General features: G+C 41.8%; 1 protein-coding gene across 1 annotated transcript in view; it reads left to right on the forward strand.

Annotated features, from left to right (window-relative positions):
* The first annotated feature begins 2,896 nt into the window (after positions 1-2,896).
* The window catches only part of LOC308190708 (serpin B12-like), a 36,496-nt gene continuing 22,610 nt past the window's right edge, over positions 2,897-16,782 (forward strand). Inside the window, exons 1-12 of the mRNA XM_080582362.1 lie at positions 2,897-3,656; positions 4,030-4,110; positions 4,649-4,730; positions 5,269-5,476; positions 5,829-5,960; positions 7,223-7,407; positions 7,949-8,011; positions 8,588-8,716; positions 9,363-9,480; positions 9,840-9,982; positions 10,781-10,948; positions 11,112-11,514. Coding sequence (XP_080438488.1) covers positions 7,240-7,407; positions 7,949-8,011; positions 8,588-8,716; positions 9,363-9,480; positions 9,840-9,982; positions 10,781-10,948; positions 11,112-11,514 — 1,192 coding nt within the window. The 5' untranslated portion in view covers positions 2,897-3,656; positions 4,030-4,110; positions 4,649-4,730; ... (1 more) ...; positions 5,829-5,960; positions 7,223-7,239. The remainder of the gene's footprint in view (positions 3,657-4,029; positions 4,111-4,648; positions 4,731-5,268; positions 5,477-5,828; positions 5,961-7,222; positions 7,408-7,948; positions 8,012-8,587; positions 8,717-9,362; positions 9,481-9,839; positions 9,983-10,780; positions 10,949-11,111; positions 11,515-16,782) is intronic.

Raw genomic sequence — 16,782 nt, forward strand, 5'->3', positions numbered from 1 at the left:
TACGCCTGGAGCACTGCTGAGCACAGATGCCTGTTGGCCTAAAACAAACACAGCACTCAGACCACGATCAGCCTCCCGACACCTGGTGGAGGGAATATTGTAAAAACCACTTTTGCTGCTCCTGAAGCAGAACAGCCTCTGGGGCTGAAAGCTAAGAGGAAGTGTTTTGGTAGTGTGGTGCTCGTTTCCTTGCTCATGAATGACAATGACAAGGAGGGATCCTGGAAGACATACCCAGGGGCCTTTGGTGTATCTCCTGTGCCTCCAGCCAGGAGCAACTCCTCCTTGATGCCTTTTTGGCTTGTTGGTCTGTGCAAGCCATCCAAGACGTTTATATGTAGAGCTTAGTGATATGGTTTAGTGGAGGACTTGTTAGTGTTAGGTCAGAGGTTGGACTAGATGATCTTGGAGGTCTCTTCCAACCTAGATGATTCTGTGATTCTGTGAAAAGTGCAGCAACAATGACCGTGGGGATCAATAAGAACCTGATGAGCCCCGTATGCATTTCAAGCCCAAGGCAAAACCACATGTGCCTCAAGCTCCCCACACACTTCTGCTGAAAACTGTGGTGAAAATCTAGTGGGTAGGAGTCTAGATCCATAGCTGGAGTAAAGCAGCATATTTCCAGAGCTGAGCACCCCAGCTGCAAGTGCTCTGATTGCAGTGTCCATCTCTCTTTGGCGTCATGGGGAAAACCCATGTGCATCCTTGGAGGGGCCTGGAGCACTGGTCTGAATTTAAGAGCTGCTGCAGCACAGTGCTCTCACTGTCTTCAGGCAGAGAAGCTGCTGGATCACCGTGGGGAACGTTGCACCTCTCTGGGAAGGCTGGGGTTAAAGAAGAAAAGCATGCTGTACTTACAGTTCCATCATCTGCCACAGGAGGATCAGGGCTTCCTGGAGACAACGTTACCAGAAGCACACAAATCCTTCAGTGAGAGGGAGAAGTGCCCCTCTGAATGCTGTGAGTCACTATTATTTTCTGATATATATATACATGTATATATATATATTTCGGTTTCTCTCTTCCTGTTATTGTATGCTTCCTGCAGATACTTGGCACATCTTTGAGACGATTCAGCAGTGCACACTAAGGGGATGCAGCCACATCTATAGGGTGCGTCCTCCCTGGGAGGAGAAAAACATTTTCCTTCTCTCCCTACATGTTTCAGAGGGTGAATACCAGAAGATCCTGGATCATGCCTTCCACTTTGTTGTGGTACAGGAGAAGCCAGGCTCCTGGTACCTGCCTGTCAGCCCTTTATTTTCCCAGGCGCTCTCGCTCCTCAGAAAAACCTGCGCAGGGAGCCTGACTACGTGGTGGTGTTTTCCACTTAGTATGAGACAGGACACCACCCTCCATCAGCAAAGAAACAGCCAGAGCCAGTTCTTCCCAGGAGAAGGTAGCTCTCTCAGCTCTCACTCTCCTCGGGGTAGGGTCAGGGCTGGAAGGAGACCTGGGACAGGAGCAAAGCGTGTCATAGTGATGCACAGGTGCAGGCTGTGGGACTTGTTCTCACAGGGACAACTTCCATGTTTTGTGCGTGCGGAAATTCCAGGCTGTAGGAAGCCAAATTCTCTGCTTGAGTGAATAACTTCATCCATCAGCAGAAAGGAATTTGGTAATTTCTTTCCCTTAAAAGGCAAAAGGAGATAAATGGCAAGGCAGCAATCTTAGAATTGCCAGGCAGCTTATGAAATTGCCACCTCAACCTTGGGAGGCAGAAGAAGGCCTTTCCACATTATTGTTTGGCTGAGACTTGAAAGTGCAATTTGCTGGCTTCTCTGTTGCTTCTTCTTATACATCCTTCTTCATGTTTTATGCAATAATCAAGGGGAAGAAGGTTTTACACAATCGACTTCAAAGAAGTACAGTGTCTGAAGGCTGAGTAATGCTACTAAACTATGTAGTAGTCCTCAAAGAAAAAGAAGGTGTTGCCTACACAGCCATATGACCAGAGTGTCCAGCCTTTAGAAGATAAATTAAGGGCATGTATGTGGGTATAGAGCAGACCAGGATAGGTCAGGGTACACCTAGAAGGGAGATTTGTCCAGAGGTGGATGTTGGTGCCAGGGGGTGGTTTGCACTTTGCTCTGAAGTGCTAAGTGTGGTCTGAAACCTGCTTCTGGAAGCATGTGGGTGCTTGAGGTGCCTGGGAGAGGCTCCCTATTTGCAGCATGGTGGGTTTGGACCATGCAAAGGTTGTGAGATGAATTCCATGGCTGTGCTATTGCAGGCCTCGGCCATGCCACGGTGAGCATGCTCAGTGCAGCCAATGCCAAGTTCTGCCTGGACTTTTTCAAAGACCTGATCGAAGTAAAAAGAAATGAGAATATCTTCTTCTCCCCACTGAACATCTCAGCTGCGCTGAGCATAGTCGAGCTGGGTGCTGGAGGCAACACAGCAAAAGAGATGGAGAAGGTAGGTTCCTTGCCCTTCTTTCGGGAGTTGTTAGTGGAGGCTTCCATGTAGAAATGAAAAAGGGGCTGGAGCCTTATTTCTATGGTAGATATCTCCAGACCATATTCTTCACACAGAGTGAAGCAAAAGAGGCAGGTGGCAGCTGTGGGTCTCAAATCTCTCCTTTCCACACACACTTGTGTGAGCTGCAGCACCCGCGAAGTTCCTGGGCAGCCTTGATGCCTTCTCTGTGTGTTCTTTTATCTGATTACATAGATTTACACTGCATTTACATTGCAGGTGCTTCATCTTCATCAGGTGCTAGGCACAGCCAGTCCAAGAACCAAGAACTACACTGGAAATGTGATATAATATCTGAAGCATAGACTAGACTAGACTAGACTAGTTCAGTTGGAAGGGACCTTCAAATATCATCAAGTCCACCTGCCTGACCAGGACAGGGTTAACCAAAAGTTAAAAAAGATATTCATGAGGGCATTATCCAAACACCTCTTGAACACTGACAGGCATGGGGCATCAACCACTTCTCTAGTGACTTTTTGGTTCCTTCAGGCAAGTGACAACTACTCAGCACAAGTTTTTATGATTGGGACAGAACTTGTCTTCCCTGGTTTGTAGCAATACCTGGAGTTCACCAGGGCCCTGTACCGTGCCGAGCTGGAAGCTGTGGACTTCATTTACGCTGCTGAAGCCTCCAGAGGGAAGATGAACTCTTGGGTGGAAAAGCAAACAAGTGGCAAGGAGAAGGCCCATGCTTAGCTGCCTGGGCAGGGTGCATCAGGGGTGAGCGGGAAGTCACTAACTGGTGTCTGATTCTCTCCCTTTTCTGGAGATTTTTTCTTATGTCTCCCTCTTCCTGAATCAAGCAACATTCAGAAATGCTGTGGAGTGATTCATTTTGCGTGTGGCTACCATAAATGCAGCTTGGGGCATAAGAAGGCACCTAGTTCCTGGGAGATTTGACTCCACAAAAGCTGCAGAACACTTCTTGCAGTGAAGAGACAATTCTTCCAAGGGAGGTGGCAATGGGAGGACTGTGCCATCATCAGTGAATGGTCAGACAAAAAGCCTAATTCACCTTTGTTTGTTATTTTAAAAAGAAAATTTAGGGGCTGTTCCCTCCTGGCTCTAATACAAAGATGCTAGCCCTTGTCAATGATATATACTTCAAGAGGCAATGGGATTCAAAATTTGAGAAGAAAAACACCAGGAAAATGCCTTTCAGGCTGAGCAAGGTACAGCTGGGACAAGAGCTGTGGGAAGCAGGGGAAAGTGGGGGACTGCTGGTGACCTGTGCTCTGCTGACTGCAGGGCAAGTTGTTGTCTGGTACAGGCATAGGGACTCTGTTTATCCAAGCCATGACCCTTTACCCTGTGGACAGAGTGGGCACCTCCCAGGCACCTCCATGACAGAGGTCATGTGAAGGCAAGCTTTGGTACCTCCTTAGAGAGGCCAAGTTATAGAGAAGATTTTGCTGAGGGCCCACCAGCCTTTGCTGAATCTGGCAATGGAGATAGTCATTATCATTTAGGAAAGAGTAAAAGAAGCAGCAAAAACTAGAGTGCAGAGAACAAGAAGGCCTTAGAGCGTCTGTTATATCTTTCAAGGAGCTTAAACCAATGCCCTGAGCAGAAGTACGCTGTGGTTTGAGGAGCATTCATGGAAAAAGAGCAAGACATTTCAAACAGGTTGGTCCCATGGGGTTTACTACCTGCTTTATTTTGCCTTTTTTTTTTTCTTTCCCCTCTATCACTTGATTTACTGTATTTTAGAAAAAGCACGGGAATATACTACACTAACCCACTCTCTAAGCTGCATTTTACTTACCTAGAAGGAACAGGAAGTATCAGGAGGCTACAAAAACAGCAAAAAATATTCCTTTCTGGGAACTAATTCCAGTTCATCTCTTTCATTAATTATAATTCAAGTACTGACAGAAAGTGGTCCACTTAAAATGATCCTTCAATAAATGGAGCAATTCAAACTGTAAAGGAAATAAACTCATGAAAATTTTACGACTGATATGAAACTGCCCTCAGAGCTTCCTAGACAGAGAAGCCTACTATCTGATTGGGTTGATACCTAAGTATATGTTAGTAGTGATAACTAAGCACTTCTTACAAAACACTGTTGTAAGCACCTGTGCTTGCACACACACATGCAAATACTTACCCACCCACACGCCATATCAACATAAATGTGAAGGAAGACATATTTTTTTTTCAGGAAAATAACGCCAGAAATGTACTACTTCTTATAATTACATTGCTCTGTCCTTGCTGCCTATGCCTTGCTGAAGCATCGTAAGGTAAGGACCAGAATTCCTTAGAGTCATCGATGAAATGAGGAGCAACGAGAAGTCCTGGGTTAAACTTAGCTGACGCATCAATATTTTGTGTGTATTTGTATTTCTGGACAAAACTAGTCCAGCTTTTTTGTAAGCACATCTGCAGCATGCAAAGGTTTGAAAGAAGACTGTGTAGACAGAGAGAGCTTTTCTATGTTTTGCCTCTCATGCCGTGAAAGCCTTCCCCATTTACAGTAGAAATATCAGGAATCCCCAGCAGAGGAACAGACCTGGAAAAACTAAGGAAGGGCAGTTGATACATGGGGAGCTCCTGCTGCGGTGTTTCTGCAGGAAGCACAGCATCCCAGGTGTACCTGGGTTAGTCTGCATGTGATATGAACACACACGGTCTGAGCCACATCACTGCAACAGCTGCAAAGTGCTCAGCTGCAGCATACGCAATGTGCCCACGTGGCATTGTTGTTCTGTGCACACACCATGCCCGTTCTTCTAGGTTGTCACGCAAATGAAAGCAAACTACTGTTTTCCAACCTGTTAGGCATTCAAAAAACTATGGAACAAATGGCTACATTCCTCTTCTCCATGAAAGACAAAATTTCCAGTTGAAAAAGAGAACAGGTAGGTAAAACTCCCTGGACGGCATCTTCAAGAAAGAAGTCTTCAGAAGCATGGAACTGCAGCAGCCAAAGGGAATTGCCCTACCTCTCTTCTGGAATCATTGCCTTATGCCACAATTGGCCAAATAGGTACTTCAGTAATTCATATTCTATATTTTTTTTTCCTTTCCGACTGTGCCACCTGCAGAAACTTTAATAATTAATTTATATTACAAAAACATCTGTGTTTAAATTTGGTGGCATAATTTTTAATAGCAACATGCATCAACGTCTTTAGAATTTATTTTTACAGGTAAAACATCTGAAAATTCCTTTGTTTCTATTAGTTTTCTTTGAATAAATAGGTATTTTATTTTATTTTATTTTTAACTTATGTAACAGTATGCATTTAAAATTGTGACTTCTCTGTGAATTCCTGGAGATAAGAAAAAGTTCAAGATCCCACTAAAGGTCCCCTAATTATCCTAACCGCTTGCAACAGACAGGAATGTGATTCGTCATGAATGAAAATTATGCTGCCACTGGGAGTGGCAATGGCTTTATATTCCATTGCTCTACCAGCCCTGACATCAAGCCTTACAGTCAAATTGACACCATCACTCCTGAGGAGAAGGTAACTATCTCCCTGACCTTTAATTCTAACCTTCACATTACAGATGATATATTGAGGACGTGTCTATAAGGATTAATATATACATTAGCAATGTACATATCTGCCTAGCATAAATACACTGTATGTATCACCTTGAAGAAGTAAGACTATTTTCAAGATGCTATGCAATGCTTTGGATTGTATTAAAATTTATGAGTTGTGTGATAAAGCTGTGCTTAACTTGTACCAGGTGTGTTTCTAAAGAAGATTAAAACCAAACCATTTCTCACTTTTTCTGCATGACCCAGGTTGGTAATTTATGAAAGTATAATCTTTCTATACTGGGCTGTATTTTAAATATATATATACTAGTAATTTAATTTTTTCTTAGGAAGAGGGGAAAGGTATCTTCTGCATGGGTGGAGAAAGTTATTCAGATGCAATAACAATCAAAACAAAGGGACCTAGAATAGCTGGAATCTATAAAATGCTGAGTTGAATTTCTGAGTGATCAGCTATCTCTATATCAGATTACTGTATGAAAACATAGGGAAAAGACTTTCATAAAAATGGGACTTACTCTATCCTAGGTCTAAGAATGTGAAGAGTTTTGCAGAACATTCAAGAGTACCTCCTAGTAATAAGTTTGATCATAACTGAAGTATATATCAAGGAAAAATGTGAAAGCGACAGATGTAGAATAAAGTATACAGAATAAAGTATATGACTGGAATTTTCCAGTAATGCACAATGTGCCTTTGTTGAAAATATTGCTAAGTCAGCTTTTCTGTAGTTCAGTTTTCTGTAGAATGCTTTTTAAGCAACCATCCTTGGAAAGACACGGTATGTGAGGCACAGTTGATTAATATGCACAAAGTTTTTAGAGAGATACAGAGCATAAGGTGTCATTAAGGAGAGTAATTAGTAAGTACTATGCCTACATGACTTGAGGCAAGTAAGCTCAGGCCATAAAGTGAGCTGGCACTGTGGTTAGGACAAGGTTAGGCCTGATTAACAAAGTTATAACTATTGCCTGAGATAAGAAACAGCTGAACCTAGAATACTGTTTCTATAAATGTGTTTCTTCTGCTATTCAGGTTGATTTTCAGATTAATTGCTTCAAACTCAATTTCACTGTGAAATCCCAGACGTGTCTAGTCAGGAATCTTGTGCGAGCAATTCAGCCAAGCTGCTCCAGAAAACCCTTCTATGCTCTACCGTAGTATCTAACATTAACAGGCATAAGGACTAGAAAACTAAATCTTTTGTTTCCCTTGTTGCAGGCATTGACAACATCACGATGGGCTCGCTTTGTGCAGCCAATGCCAAATTCTGTCTTGACTTTTTCAAAGAGCTGAGCAAAATGAAAAGAAATGAAAACATCTTTTTCTCACCACTGAGTCTCTCAGCTGCCTTTGGAATGGTTCTCCTCGGTGCCAGGGGCAACACACTCAAACAGATAGAGAAGGTGGGTTTGCTTTGCTCTCGTGGCACTCTCTTGGCTGATAGTACAGTCTGATACATTTCCTAAGCTTCCAAAGACACAATATGCAAGCACACATGGTGCCTTAATATATATATATATATATATATAAATCTTGTGCTGTTCCTAATAGTATTTTTATTTTTTCCAACTAAACTCTGTTATAGCAATTGCTCCGTCAATGAATATATTAGTGATAAAACAAAAACAACATAGAATCATAGAACGTCTCAAAAGTGTTTTGAATGTATCACTCAGCTGTCCAAGGCTCAGAAGTGGTGGTTCCCTTTGGTATGACCTTCTGCCTTCTCTGCCCAAGAAGACCCAAGTTCTTCTTTCTCAAGAAGAAAGATTGTGAAATTTCATGATTTCACCCTCTAAAAATATTATTGTTCATTTGCAAGGATCTCGTCATAAGGGATGAACTGGACTTTCCCCACTTAATGGGTCTGGGATAGGTCTGCAACTCTCTCTCAACTTTGAGGTACTGTCCCGCAGTTGCATTCACCCAACATTTACTTTGCAGGTATTTCATTTTGGTGAAGTTTTGACTGACACAACGCAGAGAGCCAGATATCCTTCTGAGAAGGTAAGACAGTGGCAGCTCTGAGATGAAACTACAGGTGCTGGTTTGTCAGCTGTTTTCCATCGAACCCATCTCTTAATCAGAAAGCACAGCAGGGTTGACTAGCCTCTCTGTCTGGATTTTCAGACCTGCTTATTAATGTTCTTTTATTATTTATATAAGAGGCCTTGTGAAATCACACTTTTCAACAGCTAAGCCTACTCATTACAGGTTTCTAACCAAAACTTAAAACATGCTGAGTGCTTAAATTTCCAGCTGCAAAGGTTTGTCTACAGGGCATGCCAGAGGCACATTGGAGCTTGCTCCTCTCAGGCTCTAAGCTACAAGATTTTTGCTCAGTGTGCACAGAGCGATCACTGTACAATACAATGTGGTTTGGAAGTGGACTAGCATGGGCCTGAAGAGGAATTATTTTGTCACTCTGTACGTAAGGTACAGGGTTAGAGGTGGTGTCCTGATCCATTTATTCCAACGCCAATATCAGGCTTCTCATACAGAGAGGCTACAACTCACCTGCAGGTGCAGCTTTGCACTAGAAAGTGCAAACTGACTAAGAAACTTACGTTTTCCTGTTTGAAGTGTGAAGAAGCTGGAGGAGTCCATTCCCAGTTCCAGGCACTGTTAGCTGCAGTCGGTGAACCCAGCCCAGGCTGCTTTCTCACCACTGCCAACAGGCTCTTTGGAGAAATCACTTACCCGTTCTTCCAGGTGAGTGTCTGTACTGTCCATTTTAGCAGCCCAGAAATTTACTGGGGAACACTGACAGTCCAGGCAGTGCAACTGCATTCAGGTAATTTCCTCAAGAAACCAGAACTAGGGTGTTTTCCAGAACTTTGCTTTCTAGGCACGGGGAGAAATTTCAAAGCCAGAAGAAGGTGCCCAGCAGCCTGGAAAAGTTTTATAATTAATACAAGATATAAGTTTTACCATGTTTATGCCTATGCAGAGTGAAGCATATCTCATTGTGATGTTATACATCATGGTTAATTTTTCCAAAATAAGACAATTTTTTAATTTGGTAGGTGGGAGAAGACAAGCAACATAACAATGACATACAAGCTTAAGGAAAGGTACCAGGCTTTGGTTTTAGGTATTTTTTACTGTGATGAGACATTTCTGCAGCTCAGTACAGATTGAAAATAAAGAAAAAATACATTTGCAAGCATGGTTTATTATAAATAATGTCTCTCTAAAAATTGTATCTTGAGTTAATTCAAAGATTTTTTTATATATGCCTTTTTTACTCATTTATTTCCTGTTGATCTACAACACATAATTATCTTGAAGCCATGAAATTATCAATCTTATAAAAATTTTCATGTTGTGATGAAATTCTACTATTTCTGCTTTCCAGCAATACTTGGATTCCACGAAGAAGTTCTATAGAGCAGAACTGGAAGCAGTTGATTTTAAATATACTAAGGAAGAAGCCAGAGAGAAAATCAACTTCTGGGTGGAAAATGAGACAAAAGGTAAAGAATATGTGCAAGATGTTTGGTTGCACACAAACCATTAGGAATATCGGATCTAAATTTCAGTTTCCCTCTTTTTTCCCCAAGGTAGCCATATTTTTATATATTAAACACTTACTGCATAATTTATTTATTTGTTTATTTGCTTAATAGGAAATAAATATAGGAAGAAGCACAAAAATGCCTTGAGTTCCTGGCTTCAGAAGCTCTACATAAACTTTTTGTTATTTATTTGAAGCCACTATACTACTTATCAGTTTTATGGGAGTAATTATTAATAGTTAAACGCAACGGATTGCCTGAAACAAACAAACAAAAAAACAAAAGTAAAAATTCTTCCTAATTCATTATTTTTAAAGGTAAAATCAGAGACCTATTTGCTGCTGGGTCTATTGATCCCTCCACTGTACTTGTGCTGGTCAATGCCATATATTTTAAAGGAAAGTGGGCAGTAGAATTTAAGAAAGAAGATACCAAGGAAACATATTTCAGACTGAACAAGGTACAGTATGGGCAGGAAATGAAGCAGCTGGGGGGATGGAAGTCAGACGCCTGTCTTCTATAACAACAGATGGAAGCTTTCCTCCTCTTTGTTATCTCGAGACAAAACATTATTCTTCAGCTAAAACACTAGAGTCCTACACCTTCTCTCCGGTTTGATAATCAAGTATGTCAATTTTTATATCATTTCACATCAGAAGTGGTTCTTGCATAGATGAGATCCCAGCTGTGCCAAAGTCACTGAGTACATGCTCTGGCTTTGTTGGAGATTTCACAACTAAAAGCTATTGCAAAATAGCTTGCTTTTGGAACTGAATTCGAGGAATCTTCTTCTTTTACTATTTGCAAACAGAAAAACATTTGTTTTCAGGAAAAAAGAAGTGTCTAGAGTCAAATTATCTCAGAGTTCATGAAGAATTTCAATTATTCATGAAGAATTTCAGTTCATGTTTGATAGTATTAATTATTTTATTTTAATCCAGGGGACATTTTCAATAATGTTCATGGATTTGTTTCTCATTTGACATGCCAGAAAAGAAGAAGAAAGTAAAGAGAGAGTTGTAAGTAAAGTAAACTGTCACAAGTACAAACGGAAAAGTAGTTTTTACACTGTTTAAATTGGATAACTTCTTTGGAGCTACAATTCAGAGACAGGAACAAGTCAATTCTACAAGTACACTAAGCTCTGGTCAGAGTAAACAATGTTTTCTGTACTGAACTCTAATTTCAGCACTGAAACCAGTCACAACCAGGGTGAACATTTCTGTATTTTCTGTTTCATCTGTTTCTTGTGTTCCAGAATGAGAGAAAGACAGTGCAGATGATGTTTCGGGAAGGTTATTTTAAGCTGGCCATCATAGAGGAACCAAAAATTAAAGTGATAGAGCTCCCTTACTTTAATAATGAACTGAGTATGCTTATTCTTCTTCCTGAAGTTGTGTATGAAGACTTTACTGGCCTAGAACAGGTAATACTTTCATTACTTTCTAGTTACATACATAAAGGGGTGACTACAGAGCAATACTTTAACATTGCTCCAGTATGGTCAGAAAACCATTGGGGAAAACAGAACCTTTTTATCTTTTCCTTTCGTTCATTACAGTGTTGTTATTATCAATAACCCCCTACAGCTTGAAAACACCCTCACGTATGAAAAACTAGCAGAATGGACCAGCTTGGATAAGATGCAACAGCTGACAGTGAAGGTATACCTGCCCCAGTTCAAGATGGATGAAAGTTACGTTCTCAACAAAACTCTCCAGGAGATGGGAGTGATGAATGTTTTTGACTGGGGAAAAGCGGATTTATCAGGAATCTCTAGGAAAGATGGTCTGGTTATGTCCAAGGCCATTCATAAGTCATCTGTGGAAGTGAATGAAGAGGGCACTGAAGCGGTTGCTGCCACACAGGTTGTTGCAATGCCTTTGAGTCGTCCAATTTCTTATGAGTTCAAAGCTGACCACCCATTTCTTTTCTTCATCAGACACAACCCAACCAACACCATTCTCTTCTTTGGCAGATATTCCTCCCCTTAAGTGAAAGTTATTTTGGAAATCAGATCTTTCTCCCCACTGACATTCCCATTGGCAATTACAGAGGACAAAAGAGAGCACGTTCTCACAGATTTCGTAAGGGAAAAATTGGAGATCAAAACCTAAAAAGTTTTAACTGTTAAATTCTTAGTATCAGCTCCAGGTATGATTTACTTTTAGGAGGGACTTAATAAATCTGAAGGACAAGCTAAAATAGCCTCTACCTTAAAAAGCAATAGACATATCTTTTCTATTGTTGAGCTTTCCCCTTTCCTAATGTAGTATTCCTACAATAAAGCTATGATTTTAGTGCCCTAAAGACAGGTGATAGATTCTCAAGCATGAAGCAGATAAGAGGATAGAGAATCTGCATTAGAAGGATATCTGTATGTAATTAGGTACTCAATCTCTTTTGGCTTTACCTACATGAGCTTTGCGTAGATCTCCAGAAAAATGTCATTTTGTATGGGAGTAGCGAAGTAGCACAAGTTTCGTGTTCTGTTTTATCCCTCATCAGAATAAAATAAAAATAAAACTTTTATGGTGATGGTATTTAGGTGGATAGCCTGTATTTGTTCTATTTTTAATAATAAAACCACTGCAAAGTAATTATTAAATGTAGTAGTCTGCAGAACTAAGTGGACAGGCAAATGTTCTATTAAAGCAAGTAAAAATAATGGCAATCATTTCTAAAGTGTCTAAGTAACACTGTAGTCTACCTCCCATTTTTAAATATTCATTGTTCTGAGTATGGGCACAGGACAACTCGACATTAGGAAAGGTAAAACTTGAGCCTCACCTCCTATTTCTCTCTTGCATTTGATTTTATGAAGGAATTAAGAGTGCAGTTTTAGGACATGGATGAGCCAGTCTAAGGCAGCTAAGGGGATGATGATGCTCCCATTGTCTCCTTCCTTCCATGTGTTTCTGCTCCTTCCCTTATGCTGTCATTATTACTGTGTGATGAGCAATTCACTGGGACCTAAATCAAGGGGAAAATTTTTGCTAAAGTAAGCCTGCTGATGACGTAGTCCCTTAAACCACCTCTCAGATGTTGTGGAGTAGGTGGTGGGAAGGCATAGCTGAGGGATTGTGGAGAAAAAAGCAGCCTATCCAATTTGGCGTCACATAATATCCAGAATCCACAGACCCATAAAAAATACCTTTTTTTTTTTTTTTAAGGAAAAATTTTTCAACCCTTTGATGACTCACCCTGCTTTTCCTCTTACTCTTTTTTTGGGAAGAAGGTAACTACTGGGAACATACTAGTGTTATTTCAGAACTGCAGATTGAAAAGCTTTCCCAAATGCTGAGATGTGCATGAAAAACTGTAAATTACAGAACCATGCATTTAAAAAATTGCTAAATAAATCAGGCTCATGAGGTGTCTTGCAATTTCAATATGAAATACCGTCTTATACAGTAAAGTTACTGGCAGAGGCAGAATTTTCATATTAATTAGCTGGTAAAAGGTGAGAATGCCAAATACAAGCTGTGGATTCTTCTGATGAAGAGAGTATGTGAAAAATAGCCATGTGTGTTTTTCAGCAACTACCATAGGTATTTAATATATCTGGTTTGACTCAAACATGTATTACTTATGCTAAAAAAAAAGAAAGGTGAAAAAGTGCTAGCCTATATATACTAGTTTGCATAACCAGATCTGTTTTATTTCAGATAAAACTTCAAAGAAAACAGAATTTATGGCATATATGATGAGGGCAAGTGCTGTAAAATATTATTTTGAAGAACATGAGTCTCACAACAGGAAAAGGAATTCTGTCTGTGCACAAAAGAGAAGTATGACTGAAACAATGATTGCCACTCACTTTACTACAGCAGAAGTAAACACTTATGATCTTTGAATTTTTTAAACCTTCTCCAGGTATATCTAGATAATCTCAAAACCAGGAACAAAATACAATATAAAGAAAAATTATATCTTCTCTTCACATAATCTTTTTTTTTTTCTAGTTGCCTTGTTAATTTAAGAAGAAGAATAACAAAGCATTGAAACAATGTGAAACTGTTTTACTCTTGGCTTTATTACATCAAACTGAGCTGTTTCTAGAGCCAGCCAGCTATGAAGGGGCATAACGGACTGGTAGATGTGCTTGGCCTCCTCTTGCCTCGGGTTGCTGTGCACACACAATACACATTGACATACCAGCTACTATGAGCTCTGAAGGGCAGCTTAGACATTAATTTTACCCCAGGCCAGACACACTGACTGTCTGAGAGATTTTATACAAGGGGCTGGTTGACTTCAAAGTGCTAGCACCAATACCAGCTGCCTCAGACTGTGTGTGTGCAACAGAGAGCTGATCATCTCCAGCACGACAAATACCATGACAGAGTAAAAAGCATCTGAAATCCTGTAAATGTGGCTGTTCTGGCCACATCTTGGTTCATTAAAGGCCACTGAGAGATGCCAGAATAGCCTCTGCTAAGTGTGACATAGATGACCAAGCTATGGCATGAACAAGTCCAAAGCATAAGCAAACATTACTCTCAAGCCCATCACTGTATCTGCTGAGCAACCACAGGAAATGAAATGTGAAAATCTGAATGGAGAAATGTTAGAAAGAGATGCTTTTTCTACTGCTTAATATCTCCTTGATTAAGCCAACATTGGGAAAGAAAGGCAAACCCCATGAACTGGTTTAGGAGCAGCTCCACGATGGACTGCCTGACAGAGGAAAGGGCATCAGAGTCCTTGCTGACCTCTTTCCTGGGACAAAAACAGATCTGGAATGGCGTTTAACCTGTTTGTCTTGCTTACACACATAGCTTTTCCATTTCAGGAGGCACCTCTGACTTCCCCTGGCCCAATGCCCTCTATAAAGTTACAAAAAAGCGCTTGTCCATTGATGACTACACATGGATAGCCCATTGCGGTCAAAATTTTTGGCTACTCACAGGCTGCTTCTGCAACCAGTTTTGCACTAATATTCAGTGTAGAAAAAAATGCAAAACAAATCCAAGCCTGCATAGTGGCAGACTACTCTCTGGAGAAGGTATTCTGTCCCATCTCTGACCACTTGCAAAACCAAACTTCATCTCATCCAACTGCTCATTCACTTTGGGTGTTTTAAGCTACCTTGCCTGCTTTGATGAAATAGTTTTTCACATCAAGAAACCTAGTGTCATTCACAAACTGAGCAGGGAAATGGTACGTTATCAGATGCTCAGCCTACCTGTGTGCAAAACTGTTGTAGTGGTTGTTCTGTTGCAGAGGTAGAGTTTGCAAAGAAGGCAAATATACTGGCTGGGAGACCACGTCAAAAACACCTTCATGCTCTATGCTAGAGGAGACGGTGCAACAAAGTGTGGAGAAAATCTTGGACGTCAGTCAGAGGTGAAAACACTTGCCATCTGTGCAGGGCTGGTTGTGTCCTTCAGGTGCGTGCTCCACAGATGCCCACAGAGGATACACACACCGAAACCAAGCATACAAAGGAGTGTGGGTACCCAGAAAAGCTCTTCAAGGAAGCCTTGAAGGCGTGTTTGAATAACTGCTTGACCTGTGGCTGGAACTCTAATGTGAATATGGGAGCATAAAAAAGACACACTACACACTACAGCTCTTTGCACACAAAACTTGAGTCCTCAGGCAGGAAAAGTTTGACAGGATAAAGTTCACAGTATCACAGTATCACAGATTTCTAGGTTGGAAGAGACCTCAAGATCATCGAGTCCAACCTCCGACCTAACACTAAGTACTCCACTGAACCATATCGCTAAGCTCTACATCTAAACGTCTTTTAAAGACCTCCAGGGATGGTGACTCCACCACCTCCCTGGGCAGCCCGTTCCAATGCTTAATAACCCTTTCGGTAAAGAAGTACTTCCTAACATCCAACCTAAAACTCCCCTGTCGCAACTTTAGCCCATTCCCCCTCGTCCTGTCACCAGGCACGTGGGAGAACAGACCAACCCCCACCTCTCTACAGCCTCCTTTAAGGTACCTATAGAGAGCGATAAGGTCGCCCCTGAGCCTTCTCTTCTCCAGGCTGAACAACCCCAGCTCCCTCAGCCACTCCTCGTAAGACTTGTTCTCCAGACCCCTCACCAGCTTGGTCGCCCTTCTCTGGACTCGCTCGAGCACGTCCATGTCCTTCCTGTAGCGAGGGGCCCAAAACTGAACACAGTACTCAAGGTGCGGCCTCACCAGAGCCGAGTACAGGGGCACAATCACTTCCCTAGACCTGCTGGCCACACTGCTTCTTATACAGGCCAGGATGCTGTTGGCCTTCTTGGCCACCTGAGCACACTGCTGGCTCATATTCAGCCGACTATCAACCAATACTCCCAGGTCCTTCTCGGCCAGGCAGCTTTCCAGCCACTCATCTCCCAGCCTGTAGCTCTGCTTGGGGTTGTTGCGCCCCAGGTGCAGGACCCGGCACTTGGCCTTGTTGAACTTCATACAGTTGACCTCAGCCCATCGCTCCAGCCCATCCAGATCCTCCTGCAGAGCCTTCCTGCCCTCGAGCAGATCGACACACGCACTTAGCTTGGTGTCATCTGCAAACTTACTGAGGGTGCACTGGACGCCCTCATCCAGATCATCGATAAAGATATTAAAGAGGACCGGCCCCAGTACCGAGCCCTGGGGGACACCACTAGTGACCAGCCTCTAACCAGATTTGACTCCATTCACCACAACTCTCTGGGCCCGGCTATCCAGCCAGTTTCTAACCCAGCGAAGCGTACGCCAGTCCAAGCCCCGAGCAGCCAGTTTCTTGAGGAGAATGTTGTGGGGAACGGTGTCAAAAGCCTTACTGAGGTCAAGGTAAACCACATCCACAGGTTTGTGGATAGTTAAAGCCATACAATACAGACCATTGAACAAGACGGGAGGAAAGCTGCTTACTGTCTGTAGATTTTCCCATCCCATGGTTGCTATAACATCCTCAGATGAAAAGCTCATTCTGAGCTCAGAAACTGAAAGCTACCCCAGTTATCAGGGTCTGCACAAACATGCCTGAACTCCAGCAAAACAAAACACACCACAAAGGGTAAAGTAACTTCTTTTCCCCTTCACCAGTGGGTGCAACTACCACTGTGTGTTCTTGCCTTAATATGTAAAAATTAGGGTTTTCTATTATTCCCTCCCATGGCTTTTACAGAGGCTGGATTCATTTCTTTAGTGCTCATCAAGTCTATTTTTCAATAAAGAGCAATAACCTTTTACAATTGAGTTATATTTGATATTGTGCATTATGATTGTCTAACAGACCATGAATGTTCCTTCAGATAGATTCAGTAG

Source organism: Anser brachyrhynchus, assembly GCF_964034855.1.
Source record: "Anser brachyrhynchus genome assembly, chromosome: 2".
Lineage (NCBI taxonomy): Eukaryota > Metazoa > Chordata > Aves > Anseriformes > Anatidae > Anser > Anser brachyrhynchus.